Raw genomic sequence first — 19,125 nt, forward strand, 5'->3', positions numbered from 1 at the left:
ATGTCCAGAAGAGGCAAATCCATAGAGACAGAAAGCAGATTAGTGGTTGCCAGGGGCTGGGGGGAAGAGGGAATGGGGAATGATTGCTTGATGGGTGTGGGTTTATGTTTGGGGTAAGGAAAATGTTCTGGAATTAGATAGTGGTGATAGTTGCACAACATTGTACTAAAAGCCACTGAATTATACACTTTAAAATTGTTAAAATTATGAATTTTGTGTAAATTTTACCTCAAACAAAACAAACAAAGCAAAGTACCCCAAGCCTCTAGGAACAGGATGGCACCTAGTGGCTGCTCCCATTGTGGTCACGTGTTTAACTGGCCGGCTGCTGATTAAGCCCCCCTCAGGATGAGGGGAGAAGCCCTTTCCGCAATAGGGGCTAGTGAGCACACTCAGAGGCTCTGCCACATGGCTTTACAGGAGGGAGAATTTGGGTGCTATCCTCCTCCCCAGACCCCGCCTCAGACCTTTTGAGGACCAGGATAGTGCTGGAGTTTCTCATCCACTGCTCACTGAATTGGGAGAGAGGGGAAAGGACTCCCAGGAGATGCACACCTTGACTTCTTTCTAATTCACCATTAGATACTACTATGGTCTGAATGTTTGTGTCCCTCCAAAGTTCATATGTTGAAGTCCTGATGCCCAAAGTGATGGTATTGGGGCCTTTGGGAAGTGATTAGGTCATGAGGGCAGAGCATTTGTGAATGAGATTAATGCCCTTATGAAAGAGGCCCAGCAGAGCTTCTTAGCCCTTCTACCATGTGAGGACACAGAGAAGGCACTGGTTATGAACCAGGAGGAGGGCTCTGAACACATCAAGGTGTTGACACCTTGATCTTGGACTTCCAGCCTCCAGAACTGTGAGAAATACGTTTCTGTTGTTTATAAAGTACCCAGTCCGTGGTATGTTGTTATAGCAGCCCAAATGGACTAAGACAGATACCCAGGGCCTAATCCACAGATTGTCAGTAAATGTGGGTTAATGAATAAGTAAATGGAAGAAAGGAAAAGAGGGAGGAAGGGAGGGAGGAAAAGAGAAATATCATACCCTGCTGATTAGAGTGTAATTGGTACAACCAGTTTGGAAAATAATTTGGCACCATATAGTAACTCTGAATATGAATTGCTCTATGACAACCTAACAGTTTTACGAATGTACTCTGTAGATAGGCATATGGTCATGCCTCAGTATACCAACCTCAGAACCAACCTCAGATTGGTTCCAGGATCCCCTTGGATACCAAAATCCACGGGTGCTCAAGTCCCTTATATAAAATGGCATTGTATCTGTATATAACCTACACACATCCTCCTGTATAATTTAAATATTCTTTAAATTACTTGTAATACCTAAACACAATGTAAATGCTTTGTAAATAGTTGCAAGTATACTGTTAATTCAGGTTTTGCTTTTCGGAACTTTCTCAAATTTTTTTCCCAAATATTTTCAATCCCTGGTTGGTTGGTTGAATTCAACAATGTGGAGTTCTTGGATACAGAGGGTCAACTGTACATGCATGTTCACCAAAAGATATGTACCAGAATTACATGTATTATCCCCCAACTGGAAACAACTCAAATGGCCCTCAACAGTAAAATGGGGAAGTAAATTGCAGTGTATTCTTACACTGGAACATTACACAGCCATGGAAACAAACTATAGTTGTGTGCAATGAAGTAGATGAATCTTACAAGTAGGAAGAAGTCAGAAACAAGAGAACACCTTATATGGTTCCATTTAATGACACTCAGGAACAGGTGAAACTATACAATAGTGTTTAAGGCTGCTTATCTAGATAGTAAATCTCTTTACAAAAAGGCGGGGGCGGGGTGGGGGGGTGTTGGGGAGGCTCATGTAAAAGTCCTGATAGTTGTTATTACTTCTAAGGGAGTGAGGGGGGTTTTGACTGGGAGGGGGAAGTGAGGAGATGTTCTAGTTCTTAATCTTGAGTGATGCTTAAGATAGTGTTTGCTTTATAATAATTTGTTAAGCTGTACATTTATATTCCATGCACTTTTCTCTGTGTGTTATGTTTCACAATGAACATATTTTAATAAGATTAAACGGTTGAGTAATAGATAAATATCAAGGTAGAATAACATATCTACAGACAATGAAAACACATTGGAAAACATCAAAATGAAACCTGCAATTTCAAAAACAAGCTAAAAAAAAGGTTAAAAATACGATAGAGGGCTTCCTTGGTGGCACAGTGGTTAAGAAGTTTCAAGCCCTGGTCCAGGAAGATCCCATATGCCACGGAGCAACTAAGCCTGTGCGCCACAACTACTGAGCCTGCGCTCTAGAGCCCGTGAGCCACAACTACTGAGTCCGTGCGCCACAACTACTGAAGCCTGCACGCCTAGATCCCGTGCTCCACAACAAGAGAAGCCACCGCAATGAGAAGCCTGTGCACGGCAACGAAGAGTAGCCCCCGCTCGTCGCAACTAGAGAAAGCCTGCGCAGCAACAAAGACCCAATGCAGCCAAAAATAAATTAATTAATTAAAAATAAACAAATTAATATATCTTAAAAAAATACGATAGAGAGCGTGAAAGAACGAAATAAATCATAATTGGAAAACTCAGAAAAAAAGTAAAAAAAAAATTATTTAGCAATGAAGACTAAACTAGAAGGAACTCAATAACAAACACAACACATAATGCTGGCCTGATAGAAACAGAATGTGTAAACAGGAAAAATTGTAAATTACGAAAGAAAGGAAGAGATAAAAACAGATTCAGAGAAAGTGTCAAATATTGAAGACAGAAACGAAGATTGCTATATGGATAATAGGAGTTTCTGAAGAAGAAAACCAAAACAAGGGGATAGAACAAATACTAAAATCAGTAATTCAAGAAACTTCCCTGCTTTCCTGAAGTTAAATGATTTGAAATTACATATTAAATAACCAAAGCACTTATCTAAGTACATGGACCCAGAATGAGCAATATCCAGGGGAACTCTAGTAAAATTACTGGCACTTAAAGAAAAAGGAAAAACAAAAAAACCCTTGGGACATTTTTTTTTTTTTTTTTTTTTTGGCTGTGTTGGGTCTTCATTGCTGCACGCGGGCCTTCTCTAGTTGTGGCGAGCTGGGGCTACTCTTCGTTGCAGTGCACGGGCTTCTCATTGCAGTGGCTTCTCTTGTTGCAGAGCACAGGCTCTAGGGTGTGTGGGCTTCAGTAATTGTGGTGTGTGGGCTCAGTAGTTGTGGCGCGTGGGCTTAGTTGCTCCGCGGCATGTGGGATCTTCCCAGACCAGGGCTCGAACCCGCGTCCCCTGCATTGGCAGGCAGATTCTTAACTGCTGCGCCACCAGGTTTTTTGTTTGTTTGTTTGTTTTACAAGGGGAGGAAAGTAGGTTTATTGAGTACATACTAGATGCTAGATACAATATCCTGGTGCATTTAATTATTTTAATGTCTAATCCTCTGACAAAACTATAAGGTGGGCATTACTATTCTTATTTCACAAATGAGGAAACCAAGGCTGACAGAGGATATAATGAAAGGGACTTGGAAAGAAAGATAATTAAAGTCAAACTTGGTCTTTATGATCTAGAACTGAGTCAAGTGGTTAAGTAGAGGAAGTTTCTCCATAGTACTGCCTTCACATTTCCCTTTTGGGAACGATTCTTTTTTTTTTTTTTTTTTTAAACATCTTTATTGGAGTATAATTGCTTTACAATGGTGTGTTAGTTTCTGCTTTATACACCAGGTTTTTTTTTTTAAGAAAAAAAAAGCAGCGTTATTTTTTTTTTAAAAAAGAGCATGTGACATGTAAGTAAAATTCAGTTATCAGCAGACTTTTTGACAACAGTGCTTTAATGCTAGTGGAGGGAGCAGGGGTGGAGTAACATATTTAAGACACTTGAGAAGGAATATGCTAAGAATTTTATATACAGCAAAACTGGGCTCCATACACTAAAGGGCACATACGAACTGTTAATAACATGCAAGAACTTGGGGAATATGTTCTTCTGATCCCTTTCTGAGAAATCTACTAGAAAATGAGCTTCTGAAAACTAAAATGGCTAGAGAGACATCGAACCAAGGACTGGTGGTAAATGTTCAATATAAAGTTATCTGTAGAACTAAAACTAAATGAGGGCTTAGAAAAAGAGAGTATAGTGTGTAATAGCCATATGCTCTGACAAGGTAAACAGTACAGCTGTTTTTAAAAAGCGGAGGAACAGAGAGCATATATTAAAATTATTTTAATCTTTTCATTAATCATATTGGTAGTGATATTAGTACTATTATTCAGAGACTGTTATGTTGTAATATACAATGGAACAGTTGGGTATTTATGGCGTATTTTAATTCTGTCATCCCCTTTGTCTTTGACAACCAGGATTTTAGGAGTGGAGGAAAGGAGATACAGATGTAACAGAAAAGAGGTTAAGTAAAAGCTTGACAGTCTGGAATTTGAATTGGAAGTATCAATATGAACTCAAGAGATATTTTGTATATGTATGTGTGTAAAGCTGTCTCTTGAAATATCATTGCTTACACACAGAAAAAAGTGCAGCGCCTTGGAGAAATGGCAGATTCCAGATCTAGCGCGCAAAATGTACGAGAATGAGCCTAGAATATATTAATAGCAAGGAAGTTAGTAAAGACTAGTTGAGCCATGTCAAAAAGACTCAGTAGCCAACTTGAAGAAACTCCCAAAGATTGTCAAAGAAGACAATTTGAGCTTCAGTAATCATAATGATAATTACAGTGGATTGAAATCCTTCAACTATATTTAAATCCATGAGTTCATGATGATATTTTTTAAAAAGTGGTCACTTTTGGAAGATAGGAAACCAATTTATTATTTTATAAACTGAAAAAAGGAAAAAATTATTTGCCTTTTCTATACGAACTGTACACATGAGTAAACTAATATATGAGGAGAGGTGTTTCTTTATAAAAGTATTCCAACTACTAAATGAAAAAAGGAGAGAGAGAATATCACCATTTTGCAACCACCAGTAGACAGCCACTGAGATAGTAAAAAGGGCAACAACCAGATATGCTATGCATCCTATAATTTTGCCAGACACTATTCATAGTCGTGCTTAAATGGACTGAAACAGAAGATACAGAGGATAGAGTAACAGGTAGAACTGTCCCAGGTGTGCAATCAGAAATTCCAGAGTTTCCAGTGGGAAAAACTCTGCAGGTCACATGGCCTAGATTCTTTCACAGATAAATTTTAAGAAAGTGAAGGGGATAGGGACTTCCCTGGTGGTCCAGTGGCTAAGACTCTGCACTCCCAATGCAGGGGGCCCGGTTCGATCCCTGGTCAGGGAACTAGAACCCACATGTTGCAACGAAGATCCTGAGTGCTGCAATTAAGACCCAGCAGAGTGAAATAAATCGATAGATAGGTAGGTAGGTAAGACTAAACTATGGTATCTAGGGAATGCATATATGGGTGATAAAACCTTTTTTTTTTTTTAAATGCAAGGAGGTGATTACTATAAATATCAGGGTAATGATGACTTTTGGGAGAGAGGGTCTGGTGTGGAGACCGGGCACAGGGAAGAGCTTTTGGAGTGGCAGCCAGCTTGCTGCCTCTGTCTGAGTGGTGTCTGCCTTACAGACGTCTCTTGTACTTGTGTTTTTTTTTTTTTTTTTAAAGTTTAGTATTAGTTGTTTTGTTTGTTTGTTTTTTTATACTGCAGGTTCTTATTAGTCATCAGTTTTATACACATCAGTGTATACATGTCAATCCCAATGTACTTGTGTTTTAATTTACATAAAATAGTAAAACAACTAAAGCTGTTTTAAAACCTTTTAGTAGTGTGCAAAGATATTAGATAGTTCTAAGTGGGAGAGGAAAATCTAGAAATTTGGAAAAAAATTCATTGAACTGTTTCAAGATATGACAGATTCTTCCTGAGGATTTAATACTGTTTAAGGAAAACACAAATTAAATGTAGGTGCTTAGAACACAATTTCCTTTTTCCTTGACAGTTTCTTTTTTTATACAGATACTGGATATTCATCTTGGATTGTATTCTTCACATATTTGAATTTAGTTTGGGACTTGCTGTTGAAAGCAACATGTCATTATACTCAAGTGTCTCTGTTTGTGGCCCATAAACATAAATTATCATATATCATGTCAGTCCTAAATGTTTTAATTCCCCTCAGATTTCCAGGGCATATTCCTTGGTCAGTATTACTTTTTAAAAGTGAGAAATTAGATAAGATTGTGAGTAGTTTTTAAATCCTTTATTGTTTTTTGTATTTAACAGATCTCCAGCATCTGTGTGTACCACAGAATGGGCATTCAGTAGTGAACAGAACAAACACAGATCTCGTATATTCTAGTGAACCTCTGCAACTTATATTAAGGAAGTTCAGGAAATTGATATTGAGGACAGGAGTGAGAAAACAGCTGATTTGTTATGGCCTATAACTGCCCATTTGAAAATTTCTCAGTGAACTTCAAGTAACTGTTCTCAAATTTTGCTGATGATGGCTCCCTTTTAATTCTATGAAATTGTCATTATAGAAAGGAACTGTAGTAATTTTGGAGCAGGATGCTTTCTGGATACTTTATCCTGAATCGTTCTTTTTTTTTAAGTCTAGTTATTTTTAAATATATTATTTTTAAAATATAAGGTATCTGCATTTTAAATCCACCAAATCATTTATTTAGGTCTTTTTACTCCAAAGGAGAGGACCTGATGCATGTTTTGAAAGTCAAATGGCCATGTTTTCTTCCCCTCTTTTTTTTTTTTTTTTTTTGGCTGTGGTGGGTCTTAGTTGCAGAGCGCCGGCTTCTCTCTAGTTGTGGCTTGTGGGCCTCTCTCTAGTTGTGGCTTGTGGGTTTCCTCTCTCTAGTTGTGGCACGTGCGTTCTGCAGTTTGCGGCTCACGGGCTCTCTTGTTGAGATGCGCGAACTCAGCAGTTGTGGTGCGCGGGCCTAGTTGCCCCGTGGCACATGGATTGCTAGTTCTCCGACCAGGGATCAAACCCGTGTCCCCTGCATTGCAAGATGGATTCTTTACCACTGGACCACCAGGGAAGTCCCTTCTTCCCCTCTTTTTAAGAGCACCTTTCATTTATTACCCAGTACCTGATTACCCAGTTGTCTGACTCAAGATTATACTAACACTTACTGGAGATGCAAATGAAGAGATGTTGCGATTTTATGTTCTGGGCGCATTTTAAATATTCATTTTCTGAGGACATGATTTTTTTTTTTCCCATTTACCTTTGCCATCATTGAAAATGCTGAGCTTAAGGCCATCAACTCCTGTCTTTTCTGATGCTGGTGAGGCACTGAGCCCTTCTGTAATTGGATTGGTTATAGCTTCATGACAGCAAGGTGACTGTCTCATCCAGGGAAAACGAGATGTATTTCTTGGATTTTTCTTAGTGAACAAAAGTTTAATCATTTTACTAGTCTCTGGCAGATAGCTTCCTGTAACTCTTGTTAAGACAGAGCACTTAGAATTGTCTAGAGATTAACCTGATATATGTATACATGGTGCCAACTATTTTTTATTTAATTCAGTTTTTCTACTCCCCTCCCCCCTTTTTTTCCTTTTTTGGGCAGGTAATGAAAGCGTGGGATGCTCATGTGACAGCAGTTTGCTCTCAGGATGCCAGTGAACTTGTAAGGAAGCTTGGGGCAGATGATGTAATTGATTACAAATCCGGAAATATGGAAGAGCAGTTGAAATCTTTAAAGCCGTATGTATTCAAACAATGTTCATATTGGGAAGGTGGGAACAAAGACAGCTGATAATGGAAGCCTGAGATGGTTGGGTGGCCTTACAGTCATGTTGGAATCTTAGACAAGAATCTACGAAAACACTCCACGTCACTAGAGGTTATTTAGGTTGGTTTATGTTTTAACTCCAGATGTTAATACAGCACGATCATGTAATGTAATTTGTACTGAGGAAGATATTACCTAGACTTCTGCTTACCTAGACTTCTGCTAATTTTTAAGTTAACTTCCTTTTATTGCTGGTGTGTAACAGGTCTGAAGGCAAAATTGGAAGTGGATTCCCTCCAGGGGCATTTGACACCACAAGAAGAACATAGAGCAGTACGTGAAGTACATGATTAGTGTTTTGGCTTCATAATGAGGGTTTCAGAGAAGCACAGGCAGTATAGATATCAGTAATGCGAGTCTGTGGAGGTTCTCGCTGCGTCTGAATGCCAGGCTGTGGTTTGACGGAGTGTACCAAGTGAGAGCGGATTCAGGAATTCTCTCAGGCCCTGTCCATCCTGACTGTGGCTCGGGCAGAGACGGGGGTGCTTAGGAATCTGGTCTTCACCCAGCCCAGGCAAAGCTGCAGCGGAGAGCGTGCCTGAGGAGTATTTGGAAAGCTGTTTTACTGCTTCTATTTCAAAGATTTTTCCTTTTTTAAATTAGTTTTCAGAAGCTAATTATTCTTGCCCACTTTAAGTAGAAGTATATTTTCATGGGTTTAAAAAAAAAGGAGACAAAGGGAGCCCCTATCTGACGCAGCCCAGCCTCGCAGCCAGCACCGCAACTCGCAACAGTAGATGTTCGGCTGTGCAGCCCGGAGCAGCCGGCCACGCGTCATCCTGGAGCTGTTTATGGCATGTCCCTTCCTGCTCGGCAGTGTTCTAAGCACAGGCTAAGACACAGTGGCGAACAAGACACGTTGCCCCCTTTCGTGGGCTTGTATTCTAGTGGTTAGTGCCCTCAAGAACCCTGATGCAGCGAAAGGGGAAAAGAAAGGCTGTTTTGGAGGGAAGAGGCTGTTTGCGATGGGGTGGTTGAAGAGTGCCTCTAAGTGAGGCATTTGGGCAGAGGCTTCGGGGAGCGAGCCAGGAGGATAGGACTTTTTTTTGTTGGGGGCAGGGGTCTTGTTCCCTGCTGTATCCCCCCCGACCCCGGGATGGTGTAGTGACCTACAATCGATATCTGTTTAATGACTTGTGGAGGGGATCTAGGAGAGGAGCACTTGTTCCAGGTGGAGATAACACCAAATGTAAAGCCCCCGCGGCAGGAACACGCTCTACGGCACATTTGAGGGCTAACACTGTCCCTTGCGGAGATCCCTGCCTGTGTGGCAGGACCTAGGCTTCCAGACAGTGGTAGTTTCGGTCAATCACCTCTCCTGCTGCCTCTAGGAGTAGCAGCAGAGACAGGTCAAGGCCCACCCTTTCCCCCCATCCATCTTGAGTGTTTTGCACGTCTGGAATCTTTTGCCAGAGAAGAGAGGCCCTGACGGGTGAAGGCGAGAGTGCCCCCAGGCTAGCCTCCCCCCAGGCTAGCCTCCCGCCCGGCGCCTCCCGCTCTTCCTCCGTGTCTCGCCCAGAGGCCCTGCCCCTTCTGCTTGCTCTTGCCCAGTCAGGGGACCTCACCAGCTCGCAAATGCAGGCTGTTATTTTTTTAATGATCGCTGTAGTTAAAATTGACCTTTGTAACTTCTGCCTGGAGGTTGGCCTTGTAATCCACCTAGAATAAATTTGTTCCTCCTTCCAAATAGCAGCCTTTTAGATTTGAATCCTAGGGTTTTACAGCAGGAAAGGGCTTTGAAATCCTTCAGTCCTACTCTATGGCGTTATAGTCGAGAAAATAAGGGGCAGAGGATTTAGGAGTTTTTTTCATGCTCAGGGTCATGCCACTTAATCATTAGTGGGAGAGCTGGGTCTACAGCCTGGTCTCTGGACTTCTTTTTGCAGGCAGTGCCAGTTCTATAATACCAGGCTGCCCTTAAGTTTTATTTAAATGAAGTGTCATCATGTTTGTTTATCCAAAATTTGGGAATGAAATAGGAACTTAAAAGTAGAAACTTAAGCAGAAACTTAAACTCATAAAAAAGAATTTTTCTGTTCTTTTCTAATGAGGATAGTCATCTAGTAAGGTCATTCTCCTGCACTTCATATCTTTTAATTTTTATTTGCCCTTCTTTAGTTTAGTCCCATGAAAGACTCAAGAGCCACACAGTTGGCCAAAGCTGGTTTTAGAAGCTTTGATGTTTGACTTCATCCAGATGAATTTAGGAGGGAAAAAAGATTTACCGAAAAGGAATTCCTCTGTTAATTTGCTTAATATATAAGCATGCATTCTCTAAATAGATCTTTGTTTTCTAAAGTATTTTAAAGCTTCATTGGGCTTTATCCCTTTTAAGCAGAATGTAGCGATTATAGCAATTTTAGATTAGATTTAAGGAGTTGAATATCTTGTCAGTTCCTGTGGATTCCATTATGACTGGATTTTTTGGCATGTTAGAGCAGAACTGAAGACTGACAGCAGGCTGTTGATTTGTCTTTTGCATTGTGCTGACGTGCATGAAACCAAAAGAAGAAAATTCCATAAGGTGAAGAGGATGCTTCTACAAGCAGTTCTGATTGTGGAGGGAATACAAGCAAATGACTTGTGTGGGTCAAAACCTAATACACTTTTCTCTCAAGTATTCATGTGAACGAAAGAGTACTTTGACTTACATTGGATGGATAGCTTTGCAGTTTTCTATAAAGCTTGAGTCAGGGTTTCTCAGCCTTGGCAACCTAAGTTTCTCAACTACTGACATTGTGGGCTGGATAATTTCTTGTTGTGAGGGGCTGTTCGGTGCGTTGTACGATGTTTATCATCATCCCTGGCCTCTAGATGCCAGTACCCCCTTCCCACCACCTCCCCCAATTGTCACAACTAAAAATGTCTCTAGACATTGCCTTATATGTCTCCTGGGGGCCCAAATCACCCTTGGTTGAAAACCACTTGTTTAAGTCATTCTTAAAGTATTTGAAAATAATATGATTTTATGATTTAAAAAAATGACATTGACTTACGGTGGAGAAATCCCAGAGATCCAGTAAATGGGTGTGCCCTTTTCTCCTTTGTCCGGGCATCCACCCGCTGCTGTCTGCGAGCTGTCACGGAAACAAACCCTGTAGCTAACTGGCGCTGGGAGTGAAGGCAGCTTGGAGCCCTGGATAAAGGCTGACCAGGATGTTTTGATTCTTCCTCTCCAGGTTTGATTTTATCCTCGACAGTGTTGGTGGATCCACCGAAACATGGGCTCTAAATTGTCTCAAGAAGTGGTCAGGAGCCACGTATGTGACTTTGGTGACTCCTTTCCTCCTGAACATGGACCGGTTGGGCATAGCGGATGGCATGTTGCAGACAGGCGTCACCGTGGGCTCTAAGACGTTGAAGGTAGGGGGAGAGTCTTGGTTGGTGAGAGCAAGCAGGCCCCTGGGGCTTCTGGAATTTGGTTTCCTCCTAGACAGTTTCTTTTCTCATGGAGCCAGCACAGCACAGTGGCTGCAAGCAGGGCTCTGGAGTCACATACTGACGGGGTACAAATTCTGGCCTCCACTTGGTAGCTGTGTAGCCCCGTGTAAGTTACTTAGTGTCACTAAGCCTCAACATCTTCACCTGAGAAATGAGGCTAATGGTGTATCTCCCTTCTGTATGTTGTAAGGATTAAATGAGATAATCCACCCATGTGAAGAACTTGGCACAATGCCTGGTACCCATGACGCTCTTATTAAATGTTAGCCTTTATTTATTTATTTTTAAAATTTATTTATTTATTTATTTTTGGTGCATTGGGTCTTTTGCCGTGTGAGGGCTTTCTCTAGTTGCGGCGAGTGGGGGCTACTCTTCATTGCGGCGCATGGGTTTCTCATTGTGGTGGCTTCTCTTGTTGTGGCTCACGGGCTCTAGGTGCGCGGGCTCAGTAGTTGTGGTGCACGGGCCTAGTTGCTCCGCGGCATGTGGGATCTTCCCAGACCAGGGCTCCAACCCGTGTCCCCTACACTGGCAGGTGGATTCTTAACCACTGCACCACCAGGGAAGTCCCGTTAAATATTAGCCTTTATTATTAGCTATTATTACCACTCCTGATTCCATCTGATACACCTTCCGCTTTTTTCTTGTCTGCACCTGATGGCTCTCTGTTTCACTGTCTTTAATACATACAGTCTCTTGTATATGAAGGCAGAAGCTTCATTAAGACAGTGTAGAGCTGGCTGTTTTCATGGTAGTAACACTGGGATATGCCAGTGACTCCCAGACTGGGGCTTTCGGACCTTTAGAGGTCCATGGGAATTTTTTTGAATTTCAAAAGCCTGAAGGAAGGGACTTCCCTGGTGGCGCAGTGGTTAAGAATCCACCTGCCAATGCAGGGGACACGGGTTCGAGCCCTGGTCCGGGAAGATTCCACATGCCACGGAGCAACTAAACCTGTGCACCACAACTACTGAAGCCCGCGCGCCTAGAGCCCGTGCTCCGCAACAAGAGAAGCCACCGCAATGAGAAGCCCGCACACCGCAACGAAGAGTAGCCCCCGCTCCCCGCAACTAGAGAAAGCCCACGTGCAACAACAAAGACCCAACTCAGCCAATAAATAAATAAATAAATAAATAAATAAAAACCTGAAGGAAATTGTATTCTTCCGTCACTGAGGCTACAAAGACTAATGGAACCATCATGCTTCTTCTGGAATTGTATCAACTTGTCTTGACAGTACATGTCCCATGTGAATCAGAAATTCTAACTATTGATGGCATTCTGGGGGTTTCAAAGATTTGATTTTGTGAACAGGGCTGTAAGGAGCTATGTCACCCAACTGAATTCACACATCCCGTGCATGGTGGGCCTTGAAGACTAGTGCAGATCAGCCCTAGTACAGGACTGATAGCAGAGCTTCAGAGTCTGCTCTCTAGCCGACATGACAGTGGTGACAGAGGCTTATAATTTCATGTTATGCACTGTTGGTAATTATAGCTTATTGGTTTAAAATCTGAATTAGTGTTGAAATGGAATAAGTGACAAGAAAATATACATTGTTTTTTTTAATTAGACAAAATACTTCAGGCTCAGGAAAAAGGCAGTAGAAGGTTCCTCAAGGGTGAAAAGGTTGTGAGTCATGTCGACCTAGCCAGTGCTGCCATGTATTTGCAAGATGACTGGCTTGAATAATTATCTTTAGCTCTTCTTGATTCTCGAAATTAATTTGGAACCTTTTGGGAGGTGAAGTTTAGGACTTTGGTCTCTTGAATGCTGTGTACTAAGTCCCTAGAGGTGGTGAAGAAGAGCTGTGATGGAGGAGACTGCTGCTCAGTCCTTAGGAGCTGGGTCTGGGTGACAGGAGTGAACAAACCGGGCGCTGTGCTCCGGGTTCTTTAGTTTCACTTCGTTCAGACGGAGCCAGAAGCAGTGTCCACGGGGCGCTTTGTGGTGGAGGGAGGAATCTTAGCTGTCCTTTGTCTCTTCTTTCTCTTTTCATGAAACTCGGGCTTCCCAACTGCTTTAAGATATAAGTTTAAGTTTTCCATAAAATTTCACAGTTTGAATTGCAGTGAGACCTCTTACAAGTTAAGCTTCAGAGCTATCCTCTGAGAGTAAGACAGGCATAGCTCTCTTCATTTCCCTTTCCCCCGTCTTGAAAGATGATAGTGGTACTCTCACGTGAAAACCTTTTAAGTAGTTTCTGATGTCTTTCTGAGAATGTGCACAGTTAAAGCCTCATTGTAATGCCTGCCTGCTTTGGTTTACTCTCTCCTGTAATGGCCTGGAAAACCTACACAGACCTCTTAGAGCAGAATATAAAAATTCTGCTGTTGCAGACCAAATGTTTCACTTTACAGGGCAACCTGCTGTAAAGAATTATAGATATGGCAGTTATGACCACCACTGTTCCTCTTTAAAACTCTAAACAATGATCAGAAGGTTTTAATTATAGTCTATAAAACCAGTCCTATGGAGAAGTACATGAGCAGGTCTTCTGTGATTGTAACTAACGGGACCTGCTCTCAGCTTGGGACAGTCCCAGTGCCTCTGGTGTCTAGCCACCTAAGCCTTCAAATGTGTTTTTGTTTGTTTGTTTGTTTGTTTTTAAGTTAGTTGTCTAGACCAGTGCTTCCTGACCTCTTTCGTGCTCTGACACACAGAGAAAATGATAGTATTTGAATAGCGTATCGAGACCACTCTGGGCCAAGAGCAAACTACCTGGAGACTTGCGTTAGCCCAGGCTCTGCCTTGCTACTCCGAGGGCTTGTCATACCTATTCTAGGGTGAGCTTGGCTCTATTTACATCTGTGGTCCTGAGATAATGATCAATGGTGACCCCTTTAACTCTTACAGTTGTTCCAGGTTAGACAATAAGGGTCACTCAGCCAAACCAGTAAGCTGTTCCCGGCACACTCATTGCGAAGCTCTGCCTAGACTACAGCTTGGGTTTGTCTGTCTCTCCACAATCTTAAACTCTATTTGCATTGCCCCAGTCTTTCCTCAGTAAGCTTTACTTTCAGAACTAGGTAAATATTTATCAAATATTTTCGATGTGTCAGGCACCTTACATACATTCTCATTTAGTCCCTCCAGGCCCCCTGTCAGCAAGGTGGTGGTACCTCCATTCTACAGGCCGGGAGACAGGCTGAAAGTGGTAGCTTGACCGAAATAACACAACTGTCAAGGCCTGAGGTAGAGTAGCAGGGGAGTTCCACTGCACCTGCTGGCTTCATGCCGTGATGGTAGCTGATCATCATGCTGAGATTGTGCGGTGAGCTCAGTGGAGAAAGTCTGAGCTCGCCCAGCAGTTGGGGCAGGTGCAGGGAGGGAGGTGGCGGGGAGGTACTGGCTGGCCCCCCCTCCTGCCTCTCGGTTGCTCCCGTCTGATGAAGTTTAGTTGGGCAGGTCGTTGAGGTATCACTGAGAACCTCAGCTCACTTGCTGTTTTGATAATGGCCTACCCTACCTCCGACATAAAGAATAATAATCAAAGTGGCTATGGCAGTAGAGCAGTCATGAACCCTCTTGGTGTAAGATTTTTGCCTATCTTCACCAGGGGGCATTTTGCCCCATAGTAGATTAGGTGGCTTGGGACATGCTATAACTATCGGGGAAGATCCAGCCATGACGCATGAAGAACTTTATGCTTTGTTTTGCCTTTAAAGCTGTCTTAATTCCTCTCAGAGCCAGAAAAAAAAATTTGTGATTGGATTTCTTGTTTAAGATCATATTTTGGTGCCTTATTGCCCTTGAAGCATTCCTGAATTAGGTAAAAGCTCTTTTCTGGTGCCTCAGGGCTTTATTCAAACCTTGGTAGGGAAAGTCTAGAGGTCTCAGCCCCTCATATGTCCTAGGGAGGAAATTGAGTGTGTAAGATTAGACTGTCATTTTAAGAAGAGCTCTCCTGTGCTTACTTGCTTGTCAGTCACAACTTGGGGGATAAGCCCGAGTTCACATGGGTACATCTCTGTTCGTTCACTTATTTATGAAACATTTATGGAGCACCCACTGTCTGTCAGTCACTGTGCTGAGGTGCTGGGTGTACAGCTCATTGTGGCAGCAGGAGATGGGAAAGCAGTTTGTCTGTCTTAGTCATCCAGGCAATACTTTTCCCTAAATTTGCATTTAGTCAGATTTCATCCTTTCCTATATTTGACACGTTTTGTTTTCTTTTTAGCATTTCCGGCAAGGAGTCCATTATCGCTGGGCTTTTTTCATGGCCAGTGGTCCATATCTAGATGACATTGCAGAACTGGTGGATGCGGGAAAGGTAAGTGTGTTGCCAGGGCATCCCTTGTCATCTTGGTGACCTGCCCAGCAAGCCTAGTCAATGGGGACTCTGCAGAGGTAGGCTCGGCCAATGTCCACACTGCCTTACACGCCGAGTTTAAGTGCTGTGTTTTGGGTTCTGTCTCCACGGGAATCATAGCCGTAGACTGCTGCATGTGAGACAGAGCGTACACCATCTAGTGCAGCCCTTTGGTTTGTAGATGAGAGGCAGGCCGAGAGAGCTTATGTGATTTTCCCAGAGACACTTGGTTAGATGGTAGCAGAGCTGGGATCTACAGCTGGGCTGCTGATATTTTGATAATGGTCCTGAAAAGAAGGCACCATGAAGGCAATTGTTGCACAAAGGTGGGGATACACTTGTGAGTTTACGATTGAATTGCTTCTTGAGCTTCTTTAGTCCGAGGGTGAGGCTGCTTTGGAGGCAAGCAGATTTCCAGATGAGCAAGGAGATCAAACACTGTGGAATCTAAACAGAACTGGACTAGAAGTTAGGTCCCTGGGTCTCCTGTTCCCAGGCCAGTGTAATAAAATCGGCAAATAAATGGTACATCTGAGAGGGTCAGTGGGCAGGATATGATTCAGGACTGATGGCGGTTTTGGTAGAGACAGCTGGTTGGTGTTTCTGTCTATTCGAGTCTGTCCTGCAGCGGACTTGGTGGGGAGCGACTACTGCTTGGAGCCTGGTCAGCCCTTTTTGGGTGTCGAAAGGCCTCTTAGGGCTGATGGCAGTTGAAAGACTCCTTAGCTACCACCTGCCTATTTAACTTCTTACGTGGTTTTAACGGCTCAGACATGCCATCTCTGGAAGAATAACCCAGAAGGCAAACTCATATTCTGGCACTGATATTAGTGATTTTATTGAGAAATTATATGGAATTATAAATGAAGGGAGGGCTTCCCTGGTGGCGCAGTGGTTAAGAATCCGCCTGCCAATGCAGGGGACACGGGTTCGAGCCCTGGTCCGGGAAGATCCCACATGCCGCAGAGCAACTAAGTCCGTGCGCCACAACTACTGAGCCTAGGCTCTAGAGCCCGTGAGCCACAACTACTGAGCCCACGCGCCTAGAGCCTGTGCTCTGCAACAGAAGTCACCACCAAGAGAAGCCCGCGCACCACAGCAAAGAGTAGCCCCTGCTCATCGCAACTAGAGAAAGCCCACAGGCAGCAACGAAGACCCAACTCAGCCAAAAGTAAAATAAATAAATAAATAAATAATAAACAAATGATTGGAGAGGCTTATGCACCCTAGAGGGTTGCATGAAATCATAGATGAAATGATTCTCATTTTATAGATGAGAAAACTGACTCAAAGGGATAAAGGGACATGCTCAAATTTGTAGACGTGGGACCAGAACTCATACCTCTGACCCCAGTCCTGTGCTTTTCCCTCCCCACCATTAAGCTGCATTCTTCGTGCTTGAAGCTGATCTAGGACTTTAGCTTAAATTGACTTGTCCTTGTCATTTTACACTGGGCAGGGAAAGGGTCTGGAGCAAGTCCAGCATCACACCACGTGATCCTTGCTAAGCCATATGGAAAGAGCCCCTTGAAATGGGTTTTCTTGTGCTGGCACCTGACCCTTGCTGGCCCATCTCATCTTTCCATTTTGGTTCGGGAAAAAAAATGTTTTTAGGAACTACTGGCTGCTTTTTGTGCACTTAGTTTTTTTTATTCTATTTCAGCCAAGGAACTTACGATAGAAAATGGCCCACTACTGTTTCCCAAATATTTTGGTTCCAAGTTTGCTTGACTCGTCTCAGACTTCTAAGTCTTGATGTGTACTGGGTAGACAGGCGCTCAGCCTTGTTGTGGCTGCAATGTGCCTCTCTGTAGGGATCTCCCCACATCCCACAGGGATGCTTATTTTATTTCTAGGAAGAAGGAAAGGAGCCATCATCAGATAATATGGCCCATAGTTCTGCATAGTGCTGAATGGGGATGGAGCCTTGTCATTAGAGAGGCCCCTGTCCTCCAGAAGTCCCCACACGTGTCCTGACGTCTGCTCCAGACTGTCCACATGCTTATCATTGCTCTTTCGTGTTCAAAATATTGTGACGCTCTCTCTACCTAGAAATTACTATTTATGCAACAGAGAAGAGAGGTGTTTGTGTACATGTCCCTATTGAATTTGGTAGATAACTGGTGGAATGGCTAAAAGAGGACAAGGTAGAAATAATGATGCCCTTCAAGTGTCCTCCTCCGAGGGTGAGTGAGGAGATGTTCCTTTGGCCTTTGATTCTCTTCTCACCAGGGTTATTTGGGCTCGGGAGTCATTTCTGACAGTGAAGGGCTCTGGGACTATGGCGGTCGATATGTGACACTGGATCCACGGAGAGGTCAGTTGTGCTGTGCATCCTGCTTCTTTGTGGGTGTGAGAGGTTGTTGCCTGTCTACACTGGAAAGTTGGAAAGGATAACAGAACAGATCTGCTTACACATTGTGTGGTTAGTAAAGACGGTTAAGTTGGACGAGGACACTGAAATCCTTCCAAGCTTTGGCTGAGTGCTTAATGAATCTAATTAGCAGGTATCCGATAGAGGAGCTGGAGTTGTTTTTTGACAGTGTGAGGCCATGAACCAAAAGAGGCTACTCTTTTAAAATACTTTAAGCTTTGGAATGAATAATACATTTGTAATATTCAAAATCCAAAAGGTAGGAAAAGTTATTTCATAGACTCTTCCTTTGACTCCTGTCCCTTGGTCATGGAGATTCTCCTTGTCAGGGCCCCAACATTACCAGTTTTTTGGGCATTCCAAAGATGTTTCGTGATTCAGTAGGGTGAAACAAAAAAATGATTTATAATTAGCACAATGAGTTTAATGGGCTGCTACTGAAACTGTGCCTTATGCCTGAAGTTTATTGGCATTTTCCCCTAAGCACAATAAACATTTCCTATTTTTATACTATTTAGCAAACTGTTTTTGGTGGGGTGCCTACCACAATGCATGGGGCACACATATACAATGGAATATTAGCCATAAAAAGAACTGAAATTGAGTTATTTGTAATGAGGTGGATGGACCTAGAGTCTGTCATACAGAGTGAAGTAAGAGAGAAAAAGAAGTACCATATGCAAACGCATATATGTGGAATCTAAAAAAAAAAAAGGTACTGATGAACCTAGTTGCAGGGCAGGAATAAAGAGGTAGACATAGAGAATGGACTTCAGGAAATGGGGTGGGAGGGCGAAGCTGGGGCAGAGTGAGAGTAGCATGGACATATATACACTACCGGATGTAAAATAGTTGGCTGGTGGAAAGCAGCAGCATAGCACAGGGAGATCGGTGCTTTGCGATGACCTAGAGGGGTGGGATAGGGAGGATGGGAGGGAGGCTCAAGAGGGAGGGGATATGGGGACATGTGTATGCATATGGCTGATTCGCTTTGTTGTGCAACAGAAGCTAACACGGTATTGTGAAGCAATTATACTCCAATAAAGTTCTATTTTTAAAAAAACACTTAAAAAAAAAAAAAAAGACATGAAAGAAACTTGAAATACTGGTTGCTGCACCTGAGGAGGGGAACTAGACGGCTGGGGATCAAGTATGGGAGGGAGATGTTCCTTCATACCCTTGCATCTTTTTGAGTATGTGTACGCACGTG

At 42.8% G+C, this 19,125-nt stretch overlaps 1 protein-coding gene across 1 annotated transcript in view; it reads left to right on the forward strand.

The window, feature by feature from the left end:
• The window catches only part of RTN4IP1 (reticulon 4 interacting protein 1), a 45,962-nt gene that overhangs the window by 21,239 nt on the left and 5,598 nt on the right, over nt 1-19,125 (forward strand). Inside the window, exons 6-8 of the mRNA XM_068551365.1 lie at nt 7,564-7,700; nt 10,968-11,151; nt 15,410-15,502. Of these exons, the coding sequence (XP_068407466.1) occupies nt 7,564-7,700; nt 10,968-11,151; nt 15,410-15,502 (414 nt within the window). The remainder of the gene's footprint in view (nt 1-7,563; nt 7,701-10,967; nt 11,152-15,409; nt 15,503-19,125) is intronic.

The sequence above is a fragment of the Eschrichtius robustus genome, chromosome 9 (genome assembly GCF_028021215.1).
Source record: "Eschrichtius robustus isolate mEscRob2 chromosome 9, mEscRob2.pri, whole genome shotgun sequence".
NCBI lineage: Eukaryota > Metazoa > Chordata > Mammalia > Artiodactyla > Eschrichtiidae > Eschrichtius > Eschrichtius robustus.